This window comes from Typopeltis vanoorti, chromosome 1 (genome assembly GCF_054136105.1).
Source record: "Typopeltis vanoorti isolate ZY-2024b chromosome 1, IOZ_Tvanoo_1.0, whole genome shotgun sequence".
Classification (NCBI taxonomy): Eukaryota; Metazoa; Arthropoda; class Arachnida; order Uropygi; family Thelyphonidae; genus Typopeltis; species Typopeltis vanoorti.
The window spans coordinates 161,452,338-161,465,952 of NC_143549.1; the positions used below are offsets into that span (position 1 = coordinate 161,452,338).

The 13,615-nt window shown below is 35.7% G+C and overlaps 1 protein-coding gene across 2 annotated transcripts in view; it reads left to right on the forward strand.

The window, feature by feature from the left end:
* The window catches only part of LOC150110586 (DNA (cytosine-5)-methyltransferase PliMCI-like), a 678,915-nt gene that overhangs the window by 446,157 nt on the left and 219,143 nt on the right, over positions 1–13,615 (forward strand). For both annotated transcript variants that reach the window (XM_090399829.1, XM_090399828.1), the window contains exons 23-24: positions 8,628–8,701; positions 11,623–11,741. In XM_090399829.1, the coding sequence (XP_090255955.1) occupies positions 8,628–8,701; positions 11,623–11,741 (193 nt within the window). The remainder of the gene's footprint in view (positions 1–8,627; positions 8,702–11,622; positions 11,742–13,615) is intronic.

Genomic DNA, 13,615 nt, shown 5'->3' on the forward strand with positions numbered 1-13,615 from the left:
ACTAACTCTCGCTAAGCAAGAACCACTTGTCAGTATAGTCAAAAAACTACATCTCAAATGGCTTGGGCATCAACTCAGACATCCTGAAGTCTTGCCCTTTTTGGAATCTCTCATCCTGTACAAACCAGAAGATGGCAAACGCAGTAGAGGAAGACCATGAAAACAATTTTGGCAATACATATGTGAAACCATCAGCAGGCTGAACTGCAAAAAACTCCATCAGACTGATCCTTGGATACACCTGGATGGACTGCGTCACTAACTCTGGCTAAGCAAGAACCACTTGTCAGTATAGTCAATAAACTACAACTCAGATGGCTTAGGCATCAATTCAGACATCCTGAAGTCTCACCCATTTTGGAATCTCTCATCCTGTACAAACCAGAAGATGGCAAACGCAGTAGAGGAAGACCATGCAAACAATTTTGGCAATACATATGTGAAACCATCAGCAGGCTGAACAGCAAAACTCCATCTGACATATACCAATTAGCTCATGATAGAGAGACTTGGAAGACCATAATTTGCAATATTTAATTTTTAATATAAATCTCTTTTTCCTTTTCACATTGTATCATATTGAGAATAAACTGTGCGTGCCCGGGGGTCATGTAAAAATTTTCTCGGGTGAAAAAGGGTCGCGAGTGGAAAAAGTTTAAGAAGTGCTGATGTAGATGACTGATAGCTATGTTGTTTTGGATTCTTCAAATTCTGAAAAATAATATTGATAATTGGTTTAAAGAATTATTACATTATTGTACAATGTTCCCTAGAATACCCGAGGAAAAAAAAAATTTTTAAATTAATAATCAAAAGAAGTTATTCACGTTTTATACTTCATGAGTCTACTCTGTGTATACCTGCTTTAATATCCCATAATTCAAAGCACACTTCCTTTTGGAAGTGTATAATGCTGTTCATTATGAGAATTCATTACCCAGACTGGTTTTGATCTTTATTGAGACCTCATCTGTGAGAGTCAGACCCAAGAGGATATCACGATCAACTTTGTTTTTATTATTATTTATTTATTTATATTTATTTAAAATGTCAAACTATAGTATGTTAATACTGTTATGGGAAGAGACTTGGAAAGGAGGAATTTGCTTACATTAAATCTTGAAGGCCTTGTGCATTGTATTCCTTGGGAATCACATGAAAGGAGAGGGTTGTTCCTGGATTAGAGTAGCACCTGGAATGAAGGAAGAGAAAGTTGTTCTGCGAGTATGGTGTTGGATTGTGAAGGGATGTTTAATTTGATACTATTATTATTATTACGTGACACCTCCAGGGAGTCCAAAGACTCATCGAGACAGGGAATCCATTCCACAACACCCAGTGTCCCCCCACCACTCAGTCCACCAACTACACCACCATCTTCTGCCCACCACCACCACCACTAGTATTTCCACAGACAATCACAAACATCCATGGCGGGATTCAAACCTGCAGCCTTTTAACTGTGAGCAGATACTTTAACCACTCGGCCAACCATGCCAGGATCGCATGTGGGCATCTGCCCTACAACTCTCCGTCTCCACCACTCAGTCCACTACCTACAATGAACTGCACTTCCATCATCATCTACACACCAATGCCATCTACTGCTAACCACTTGGCCAACCAGGCTGGCCATTTTTAGTGAAGATGGTAAATTAAATATGGAAATAGACAACAGAATCAACAAAGCTGGTATAGTAGTAAATGTACTGAATAAATTTATATGGAATAAGATAGAAATTAGTCAAAACACTAAACTGGATTTGTTAACAGCCTTATGTCTTTGCTATCTATTCTGATTTTATTGAGGCACCTGATCAGTGTCATTTAGTTGGTTGAATCAAAAGCTTTGTAGTCTACAAAGCTTATATAAATGTCTTTATTTATTTTTTTTTTTTTCTAGATATCTTTGTTATTGTTCTTAAGAGTGAAAATACTATCTCTTGTTTCATTTTTTTTCTTTCAAATCCAAATTGGTTTTCACCTATTTCTCAGTTGAATTTTCATTTGTTTCTTTGCAGAATATTTTTTATTAGTATTTTAGCAACATGACTCATGCTAATTCTTCTATACTCTGAGCATTCTGCAGCATTGTGGAATGGGTATGAAAGTAGTGTCTCAGGTCTTTTGGGAGATATCATGTGTTGTAAATTTGGTTGCATACTAGTGTAGAAGCATTTATGCCTATATCATGAAGAGCTTTTTAACATTTCTGCTGTGATTTCATCCTTAATCCTTATATTGCATTAATACACTTCACTAGCAAGAATATCAGGACCATCTATGTTGTGTGTGTGTGTTTTAGGTTTTTCTTCTCTTTATGCATAGTATGACTGCTCTATTCTTGTCATCTTTATAATATTTCCTCCTTACTAATGATGGGTTTGCCATCTTGTGATTTTAAGATATTGTTCCCCCTACTTTTCTTACATGTTAGTTCATTTATCTTGTTGTTTAAGTCTCTTTCTTTGTGTGCATTAACCAGTTCTTCTATTTCTCGGCATTTATCTGCATACCAGGCTTCCTTTGCTTTTCTGCATTGTTTTTTTGAGAGTTTGCTCACTCTGTTATTATTTGATTTGTTTTTCAGCATTCTCCTTTCTTCCAATATACTGAGTATTTCCTTAGTCATCTACAGTTTCCTTTCAGTTCTGTTCTTCTTAGTAATACCTTTGTCGATGTTTCTTCTGAAGACATCCCAGTTCTGTTGAGTTGTTTGTTTTGTTACACTTATATTACCAAATATATTCACGTTTTTATTGAATTCAGGTGCAAACATATCTTTTATACCGGCTTCTGAAAATATTGGTGTCATATTTTTTATTTGTCTTGCTCCCTTTTTGAATTTTTAATTTTAATCTTGCTGTTGCCTCTACTGGATTATGATATCCATGTTGATGTCTACTCTTGGATATGTTTTTGCTTGTTTAATGCAATTTGTAAATCTGTCCTTTATCATGATGTAGTCAGTTTGGTTTCTTGTCAGGTCTCCTGAACTCTTCCAATAGGAAATTATTCTTGGTTGGTGTTTGAACATTGTATTAATTATCACAAGGCAGTTTTCTTCACAAAACTGGATAAGTTTGTCTCCTCTGTCATTTTTGTGACCCATTCCATAATATCCCATGTAACTTGAAGTTTTCTGATCCAACTTTGGAATTCATATTTCCCATTATTAGCAATATGTCATCTGGTTTTGTTATTGAAATTGCCTCTTGAACTTGCTCATAACATTCCTTAATTTTATTCTTTTGGTGTTCTGTAGTAGGGACAGATACTAGAATAAAAGGTTTAACTGCAAGTTTCACCATTATTCTATCATAATGGGAAATATGAATGCCAAAGTTGGATCAGAAAAACTTCAAGTTGCATGGGACATTATGGACTGGATCACAAAAATGTCACTAAAACTTATCCATGAACCATTGTATGGTTTTTTCTTTGAATTTTTCCAGCTTCTTCCCATCTTACTTCACTAAGTCCTATAATCTCTAATCTCATATTTTCCTTTTCTTGGAGAAGGTGGTTAAGTTTTCCAGGTTGGTACAATGTTCTGACATATTGCTATTCGTAAGGTATTACTTCTATATCTTAGAAAGGCTTCATCTGTTGCTATCCTCCTATTTGGGTTTGGGATAGCAGCATCATTCATTGCACTAGCAATACCTTGTCTTGACACATTTTCAAGTAATGTAGTGGTTGCTATGATTCCAATCACCAAATGACTGCCAGGTGGCGTCGGTGAATAAGCTTCTCCAAACTTGTGCTCCCCATTTTATCATTATCGTGAGTGTTTTTCATCGAATTAATCATCAAACGCAAACCTTAACAGCAGGTACTAAGGAGTGGAATACTTCTGCACAACCTGTAAGTACTTATAAGTGCATTAAATCAGCTATTCTTTCCAATTCTAAATCAGCCACATGTAAGTGCTCACTATGCCTACCATATGCAGCAAAAATGGCAGCAACAAAAGCAAATGGTGAAAGAGCACCCATGTCTCACCAGCACAGTGCCATTGATCACGCCAACAAACCTATTACTTGCCACAGCTGCAAAACTGGTGTCACAGATAGAAAAAAGGGTATATTCTGCAAGTTTTGTTGCCACTTGCTGCAGTCTTCCTGCTCCAAAATAGACGAATCTGCGCAAAAGCTACTTATCGAACTTAACCAGCTGTTCTTCTGTTTGCAGTGCCTCCCTTCGATAAAACAACTTCTGAACCTAGGTAAACGTGTTGAAAATCTCGAGCAGCACATCAATGCTTTAAATGAAACTTTTACCTCCAAAATATGTGCAGTGAAGCTCGAACAAATTGACAGCAAAGCTCAATTTTGCCCTCGAAAGAACTCTCTGATCTAATCGCATTAGTGGTAAACGACTTGATGGAGCCCAAAAACAAAAAAATTCAACACCGTCATTTTGAACTTTCTGACAGAAAACGGAAAATCATTAAAAGATGACATCAACAAATTAGCTGAAGAATGCACTATCGATTCTAAGAATATCATCAGGTGCCATCATTTCAGGCCTGTAAATAATAGAAAAGACGAAACGAACTTTCCATGCCTAGTAAAAGTGACTTGCGACATGCCAACAAGCACATCAAAACTAATAACAGCAATCAACAAGTTCAAAGACACCTGTCCCCAATTGCGCATATGTGCTCAACCAGATTTATTGTTTGCACAAATGGAACAAAGACGCCAGCTTCAATGACAACTCGAAGAAAAACAAAATGGTGACAACAGTTGGATCATTGAATACAGACAAGATGAACTGGTGCAAAAACCAAGTGATGGCACTAGCAGCCACCATGGAGATCAGTATGCAGGCACTGCATAGGAAATGTGCAATATGTTTGATCCTTGCGGTCAAATCGGTCTATCAATCGGTCTATCAAATGCGGTCTATCAAACCCCACCTATTCTTTCTGGCGGAAACTCAAATTTCACCTCCCCTATTTATCTCAACCTTCTAAAACTACTCACTCTTTAACTTTTGTTCCAAGGGTGGTGTCTGCACCTACATCTGCTCTGAAATACCTTGCCAGAGAACACCCAACTTTGACCTTCTTTAGTTGAAAATATCCCTTCCTCATTCAGTCAAATTCATTTACTGTCTCTATCGCTTCCCCAATGCAACCAACCACTCTGAGCTCTTTAATTTCATCTCCTTAAAAATTGACTTTCTCCAATCCCACTTTCCCAACAGCAAAATTATCCTCCTAGGAGATTTTAATATCCAAAACACTAACTGGCTTTCCTCCTCCAGTTGTACAAATCTTGCAGACAGAGACTGAAACATTTGCCATCATTAACGACCTTACACAATTTGTTCAAATGCCAACAAGAATACCAGATATCCCAAACAACCTAGATCTCTTCCTCACCAATGACCCCTCCAAATACACAGTGAAAGTAGTGAGCCCCCTGGGCAATTCTGACCACAATTTAGTGCTTATCTCCTCCCCCATGCAACAACGCTTACACAGATACTCCCATACAAGAGTAGTTTGGCATTATAACAGTGCCAAATTTTATGCCACATTTCCATGGTGGGACTATTGCTTTCAGCCTTCCAATCCAAACATATGCACCAAACTTGTTACCAAAGTAATCCTCACCAGCATGGAAACATACATTCCACACAGTACTATGAACTGCCATTCCCTAATGAAACCCTGGTTCTTCAAAAGATGTGCCAAGGCTGTACAGATGAAACACCAGACATACCACAACTGGCTGAAATCAAGAACCTCATCCTCCTTTAAAGCTTATACCGAAGCCCAAAATAGATGGGAAAAAAAAAACAATCAATGCTCTCGAAAGTGCAAAAAGCAGGAAACTAGTGGCCTGTCCAAACGGCAGCCGGGCCTTTTGGTCTCTTGCCAATGATTGGTCCTTAACTTCTGTCCAACACTACTCCCGCCCTTATCATACCCTCTATTGCATCATCACCCACAGAAAAAGCCAATCTTCTGGCCTCACACTTTTTTTCCAGTGCATGCATAACTGATGATGGTAAATGTCCCCCAACCATTCCAGACAACCAACATACAGTGCCCCTATATCCATTTGCCAGGATGAGATCAGAAAAATACTGTCCATAGACACAAAAAGTCTCCTGGCCAGAAGGCATTATCCCCCCAATTGTCCTGAAAGTTTGCACACTAGAACTGACTCCTATACTATGTCACTTATATATACACTCTCACTCCACTGGAATCAATCCCACAAACTGGAAATTGGCCTATATTCAGCCCATTCCCTTGAAGGGTGACGTCACTGCTGTCCAACTACCACCCTATCTCGCTTACCTTACTCCTGTCAAAAGTAATGGAAAAAATCATCAATTTCCAACTCCTACACTACCTTGAAGACAATCACCTAATAAATGACCACCAGTATGGATTCCGCTGCTGCCGTTCAAGGGGAGATCTGCTCACATATGTCACTCCTCTCTGGACAAATGCCATGGAGAAGTTCAGCGAATCTCAAGTGGTTGCACATGATATCTCCAAAGTCTTTGACCGGGTCTGGCACAATCCACCACTTAAGCAAACTATCATCATTCGTCTTGACCCAGAATTTCTGTAGTTGGATTGCCAGCTTTCTGTCTGGACACACACATTGTGTGTGTCCAGACAGAAAGCTGGCAATCCAACAACTGCTATATGTCAATGACCAACTGCAATTGATCCCCAACCCAATACACAGTTTTGCAGACGACAGCCCACTACACTCCTCACTTGCATTTGATAAATCTTGCCCAACCACCTCAACCTAGAGAATATCAACCATCACCACCCTCAATTCCAATCTCCAAGCCATCCTACAATGGGATTTGGATAACCTCATCAATTTCAATGCTAATAAAGCCCAGTTCTGTACCGTTTACCATAAAAAAATAACCATTTTTTCCCCAGTATCCTTTTTGACGATACCTAAATTCCCAGACAGTTTGAGATCTCTCTTCTTGGAATTACCCTCACACCAAATCTTTCCTGGCATAAACACATCACAACCATTTCATCCTCAGTTTCAAAAAAACTAGGATTCTCTTTCGATCAGGACATTACTTCACCCCTGAACAGCTGTTGACATTATACAAATTACAAATCTGCACAGCTATTGAATATCATTCCCACATATGGGGTGGGGCCCCTAAAATCTCTCTCTCAGAATGCTTGACTCAATACAGAGGAGAGCAATTAGACTTATTAATGACCCATCTCTTACCAACTCTCCCCCTCCACTTTCAAACAGACATATGGTTTCTGCAGTATGTATATTCAACAAATATTTCCATGGGAAATTCTCATCTGAAATAACATCAATAATTCTTCCACTCAGTCTCCACTAATCTCATTGGAACATGTGCAACTGCTGCTCAACATCCCTTCACAGTACACCTAAAAACAAGCAGAACAAGTTTCTTTTCCACCTTCTTCATCCCTGCAACTGTTGCACTGTGGAACAGTCTCCCACCTGCCGTGTTTCCCAAGGAATACAATTTACACTCATTTAAATCAAATGTAAACAAGTTCCTCCTTTCCCAACCCACTACTCATACACGGTACTAATGTACTATAGGTTGATTTACCAATCTCTTGTGTATGGGCACAACATAAACTATTTCATTGCTTTTCAAGTTCTTGGTATGATTCATGGTTGACTATGGATATAAGGAGAACGTGGTGAAGACGCTATCTCTTCTATACATTGTATCTAGGCTGCATCTAACATGGAGTACAGTCACATTTCGCCGTGCATCTACCTGATGAACAGGCGTTGCTTTGATACCTCCCCAGGGGCTCACTGATTTAATGGCACTTTGGCTCGCCATATCATATTGCGATCATAGGGTTGTGTGGTGTTTTTAGTTGGATAATCTTGTTAAGAAATATCCCACTATCCCTGGTAGCAGTACCGCTGTTGGTCTGTGAATGCTTAATTGTCTCGTTGTCCAGCTTATTTTACAGCTAGGCTTCTTATCAGAAGGCCATCCCACTATTTGCCATCTGGTCGTGTTCAGTGTGAGCTCTGCTCGAAAGGAATTAGGTAATGCACGAGGGAGGCACAGAAATGTAGTTGGCGGAGAAATATGTTAGTCAACCTCCTGGATGGATATGACACGTGATGAAGATTCCTCTGCAGTTAATGTTGAACTTTTCATCACCAATTTGTTTTTGTTTCTATCAGTTGGCAAAGTCATCATCCTTGTTCATGCTTGTTGGAGCTAATGTTGGGCTTGTCTGGTATACCCAATAGAGGAGAAGTGACTTTGAGGTTGTGTTAATTTACTTTCACTATTCACAGAAAGTTTGGCTGTTCCTTGTGTTCAAAGGTCTGAAGTGGTGCATCTGTTGATTTTTCTTCAATCAAATCCAGATTTTTCCATGGTTTTGGCTATATCTTCCTTCAGTTTCATCACTTTAGGTATAGAAATTGAAGATAATTGCATTATATTTTTTGTTTTCAGCTTTAACCGAGTCGCAAAAAATCAGTTGCTTGCATATAGATAAGTTAGGTGTTTTTTCCTTTGCTGTTTTTAAGCAAGTAATAATTTTGCTGTGGTTAGTGTATACAATTTTTATATCTCTAATTTTGTCTGTTTTCTTATAGACCTGAAAATACTCATAAAGGAATTGCTGCTAGTTATCATGCAGATCTTAATCTTCTCTTCTGGAGCGAAGAAGGTAGTGTATTTTGAAATATAATGCAAATTAAAAAAAAAACATGTAGGATGTTGTAATATCACATCTTAGTAATGATTGATAGAAAATATTTGTAGTCAGCATACACTGTGTATTACATTCTGTTCAGTTAGCATCAATTAAGCATCTAATTGATGCTTGGCAGAATAGGCTGAGAAAATAATAGAGGAATGTTCATTAAATAATGATAATGAAAACATAGTGAATAAAAACATGGGCATCATCAAAAATCCTGATATACACCCTCAGTCAATTTACAGGTCACTATGATGGTTGCAACATGAAAATTTCATATCATTATTGATTTTATCAGCTTTTTTCCTTATTAGTCTGTTTTCTATCAGATCACCAGTATTGCCAGAACTTATATTTCAGTCTTCTGAGGCACACTGCATCACTCCATCTCAGTTTGGGTCTTTATCCCCATTCTGATCTCAAAAACTTGTTTTGCTAACCTGCTCTTTATTTCTTTTCTGTTCAATGACCATACCACCTGAGATAATTTTGCTCATATATTCCTGAATGCTAACTATCTCTAGTTCCTTTCTAATATCTTCATTTTTAATATACAGTCATACTCTGACTTACGCGAATCTGGAGTTACGCGGTTTCTTATATGTACGTATTCCTGTCCCGCTTCACGCCTCACCACTAGTCGTATCTTTCAGGCACCGGCCACCAGTGTCGCACATGCTGTGAACAAGCACTGATGTGTTTCGCACGGCCTCCATTCATACACAATTTTTATTGTCTACAAGCCTTGCGATTGTTTAATGTTATGTTCTTGATAAAAATTTTATTACATAAAAAATAATAATGTCATCCAAAAAGAAGCAAGTCCGATTCTTCTACAGCTAGCAAGAAAAGAAAAACATTGACTTTGGAAACAAAACTCAACATTATTAAGGATTTTGAAGGTGGAATGAAAATTTGTGAGCTAGTAAAGAAGTTCGATCTACAGGAATCCACAGTAAGAACAATAATAAAAAGAAAGGTTTACAGATTTTGGAGGACATTGATCTAACGAGGAAAGAATTGTAGTCACAAGGCAAGGAATAATAAAAAAAATAAATAATTAGCTTGCTATGAAGAAATTTTGCGTGACAAGAAAAAGACATTATGCCATCAGATGAATCTATTAGATTTTATGAAACCATTGACATCGAAATAACTTTCTTTTTTTTATGTATGAAAAACTACAATTATGATTATATTTCTTAAAAAATATAAGTGTTTTTGTAAACCTTTGGTTCCAATTGTATGTTTGTACATATAAATTACATGCAAAATTATACCCCGAGTTATGCGAATTCGACTTACGTGCTTTTTGTTGGTCCTACCTACCGTGTAACTTGGGGGTTTTACTGTATTTTGGTCAATGATGCCATCATTCATACCCCTAATTCTTCTCAGAATTGTCACATCAATGATAGTTTTTTAAAATTATTATTATTTATATTTAAACCCGACACTCAAATCATAAGTTTATATTGATTTGATTGCTGTCTTATGTACAGCTTCTTCAACATTTGAAAAATTTTTCTGTCATTCTGTATAAATTTATTCAGTGGATATTCCTTACTATATCAACTTTGCTAATTCTCAAAACAACAAATTATGTGATAACCACAGTAATTAACTTTAATGAAAATGAAAGTTTAGATATTTCATACTGAAAAGAACAGTACATGATCAGTGCATGGAAACAAGAAAATCAAAGAAACAGGAATACAAGGTACATACAACAAATGGTTTACCATTAAAAACGCATGCTAAAAATTAATATATTAATAAATAAATTAAAAATATATTTGGTGTTTACATAAAATTAGAATATCCCAAACTTTTTTTGGTTGGGGGAGGCAATCATTCTGAACCAGGTTTGGCAGACTAGCTTTATCATCCCACTGGATAGTGTGTTTAGTGTCAATACTATGTTGTGTCAGACGAGACTATAGTTCACTCTTTTTTGAATAACTGTTTTATTGCACTCTAGTGTATTAAGCATTTTAATGAAAAATTAAACATGGATTATTTTTAACAGATTTATTTAAATGAATAATTAAGGTTGCTTCATAATATTAAATTACATAAAGAGAAAAATGTGAAATCCATTATTTTTAAGAGAGAGTGTTAAGCTTTAAAACTAATAATTTTATTTAGTATTTAATCAAGAAAAATGAAATAACTCATCATTAATTGAAGCAAAATAGTTGAAGTATCAAGCATATAAATCATATCTGACATCTGCCACCCTTAATGGAGAGCATAGACTAATCTTAGTCAGTACTTCCCCATGAAGTGTGAACTTTTTTTTTTTCAATACATCAACTCTGCAGTGCATCACTATTTTGTGGCTGATATCATATATTAAAATAACATCATCCACAAAATGTTGTAAACATCCCTTACATTAGTCATGTGAATTGTACCATTAGATTAGATATCCAGAAACCTTGTTCTATCAAATATAATATTATATATTATAATATTATATAATCAAATATAGTATTATTTAGGTTTCTATTGGCTGTCCACTGGATGATGTAATTCATCTTGCTCAAGTACTACAAATAGTGATATACTACAGTCAATGTATTGGAGAAGAAAAATGTGTACCTTAATTATTTCAGTTAATTCTTTATTAAAGATTCTTGACGCGACATATTCATTAAGGTTATTGGCAGAATTTTTTTCTGTATAGTTTATGATTAAGCTGTTTTGCTTATCAGAAGCCTGAAGTGGCATACAAGGGATCACTGATTAATGTATTATTGAACTGACCTTCATCTACATTTTGTGCATGAGATTTGTGCTATAAAAACTGAATATTGATCACAAAAAATGTTCTTTAACTTTCAAATAAATGCCATATATATATATATGTTTTCTTTGTTTTGCAGATCATGTGGTGAATTTTAGTATGGTACAGGGAAAATGTTATGTAGTATATAGTGAAAATCTCAGCGAGAGTGTAGATGAATTTTCTGCTAAAGGACCTCATCGCTTTTACTTTTCAGAAGTGAGTCAGAGATTTTTATTCAGTGCATACTTCATTGTAAAAGTTTAACTTTGTTGCTTTTTTATAGTTTTTTTTTTTTTTTTATAGTGAATGAGTTCACTGTAATGTCTTTCACAAATTTTGCAAAGAAAAATTCAGAATTTTCTAGTTGTGTATTTTAAAAAAAATCAATGTGGATTATTTTTTACTTATTTATTTATTATTATTTTCAGAAAGACATCTTTTGTTTTACAACACCCTGTTGTAAAAACGACTAGAATTTGATAGACACTTACTGTAGTTCCACTTATTATTTAGGCCGGTAATAGATGAATTATTATTTAGGTGGAGTTGTAGAAGTTTAGGCAGATTACTCATCTAATACTAACTTGTTCATCGTCTAATAATTATAATAAATAATAAAACAAGTGATGTGAAAAATCGTGTTTAGCTTGAAATCTCGTACCGTATTCATCTGGCTAATTTGAAGTACACTTTATCTGTATATCATTTTATCTCACCACTCTCCAGTCATATTTTATCCATTAAATTGTAATAAAAGTAATATAATCTATACTAATTATTCTTTTACAAGGGGGTTTTGAAATGTAGTGAGATGCTCTCAGAATTGGACATGTGTGAGATAAAATGATAAAAGTAAACTTAGTTGAGATCATGTTCTTTACATATGTAATGTATAACTCACATATGTTCAACTTTATAAGTCAGCTTGACAGCTGACTTACAACATAATTATAGGTTATATATTGCTCCATACAATTTCCCATTTACAATCTGTGTACTTAGAGCTTTTTGAACAGGTTTTCTTTTGTACTTTGTATTTTTCCAATCATATAAATCCACAACAAACTCTTTAGTATGCAATATGTTAAATGGCTAAAAAGAAAAAAATAATAATTCTCTAAAAAATTAAACCAGCACTTTCCACTCCCAAAGGGCAAAAATCACTAACACCATCTTTATGTCCATTTTTAAAAGATACAACTGATTAGTGAAGCAGCTAAATGTTTGCAATATCAAAGCTGTATTCCACCTGTTAACCCCCCAATCGGCCACGGCGTCTATAGACATCCAGATAAACCTGGGTATGAAGCTCTAAAACCCATTGAATAACATGGATCAGAAGTGCAATTTGGTGTCACTATTTCATCCAAATTGGCCGGTAGGGAGGTGATGGGAAAAATTTTAATTTTTCCCATCACCAAATTGAAAATTAATAGGGCCTACTCTTTCTCATGACTGTAAATGTGAACCTTGGAACATGAAGGAAGAACCACCCTTGTGAGAATGAAAGATCACAAAAGAAAAGAAATAGCAGAAATAGAAATCACAAAAGAAAAAGAAATATCTTGGATAACATGAAAAATTTAGACCCGCTCAACATTCCATCACGTTTGGATCTTCATTTTGTTACACGAAGAAAATATAAGCTACTAGACAGGTCCTGGATACAATCTTTTTTTTGGTACCTGATCAGTTCTTCAAAATCCTCATAATTGCAATTACACCTAGTCAGATGGTATCATTGTGAATGAGTGCAGTTGTTAGAATTTTAAAAGAATTGAACAGGAATCAAAAATAGGTTGCAGTCATTTCTTTCATGTAATAAAATGATCACCAAATTTGATAGAATGTTGAGCTAATTTAAATTTTTCATATTATCCAAGGCTTGCAATCTTTTGTCAAAAAAAGATTGCAAACAGTAGTTTACATTTCCCTCATGTAACAAAATAATGTCCAGATTTTATGGAGAATGTTGAAAGCAGAAGATTAACTGCATTAATATTCTGCCCACATTACGATGTCTTGCCACATGGAAACAAATATGCATCATTCTTCAGCTTACTGCATAATTTCTTTACCTCTAGATCAGG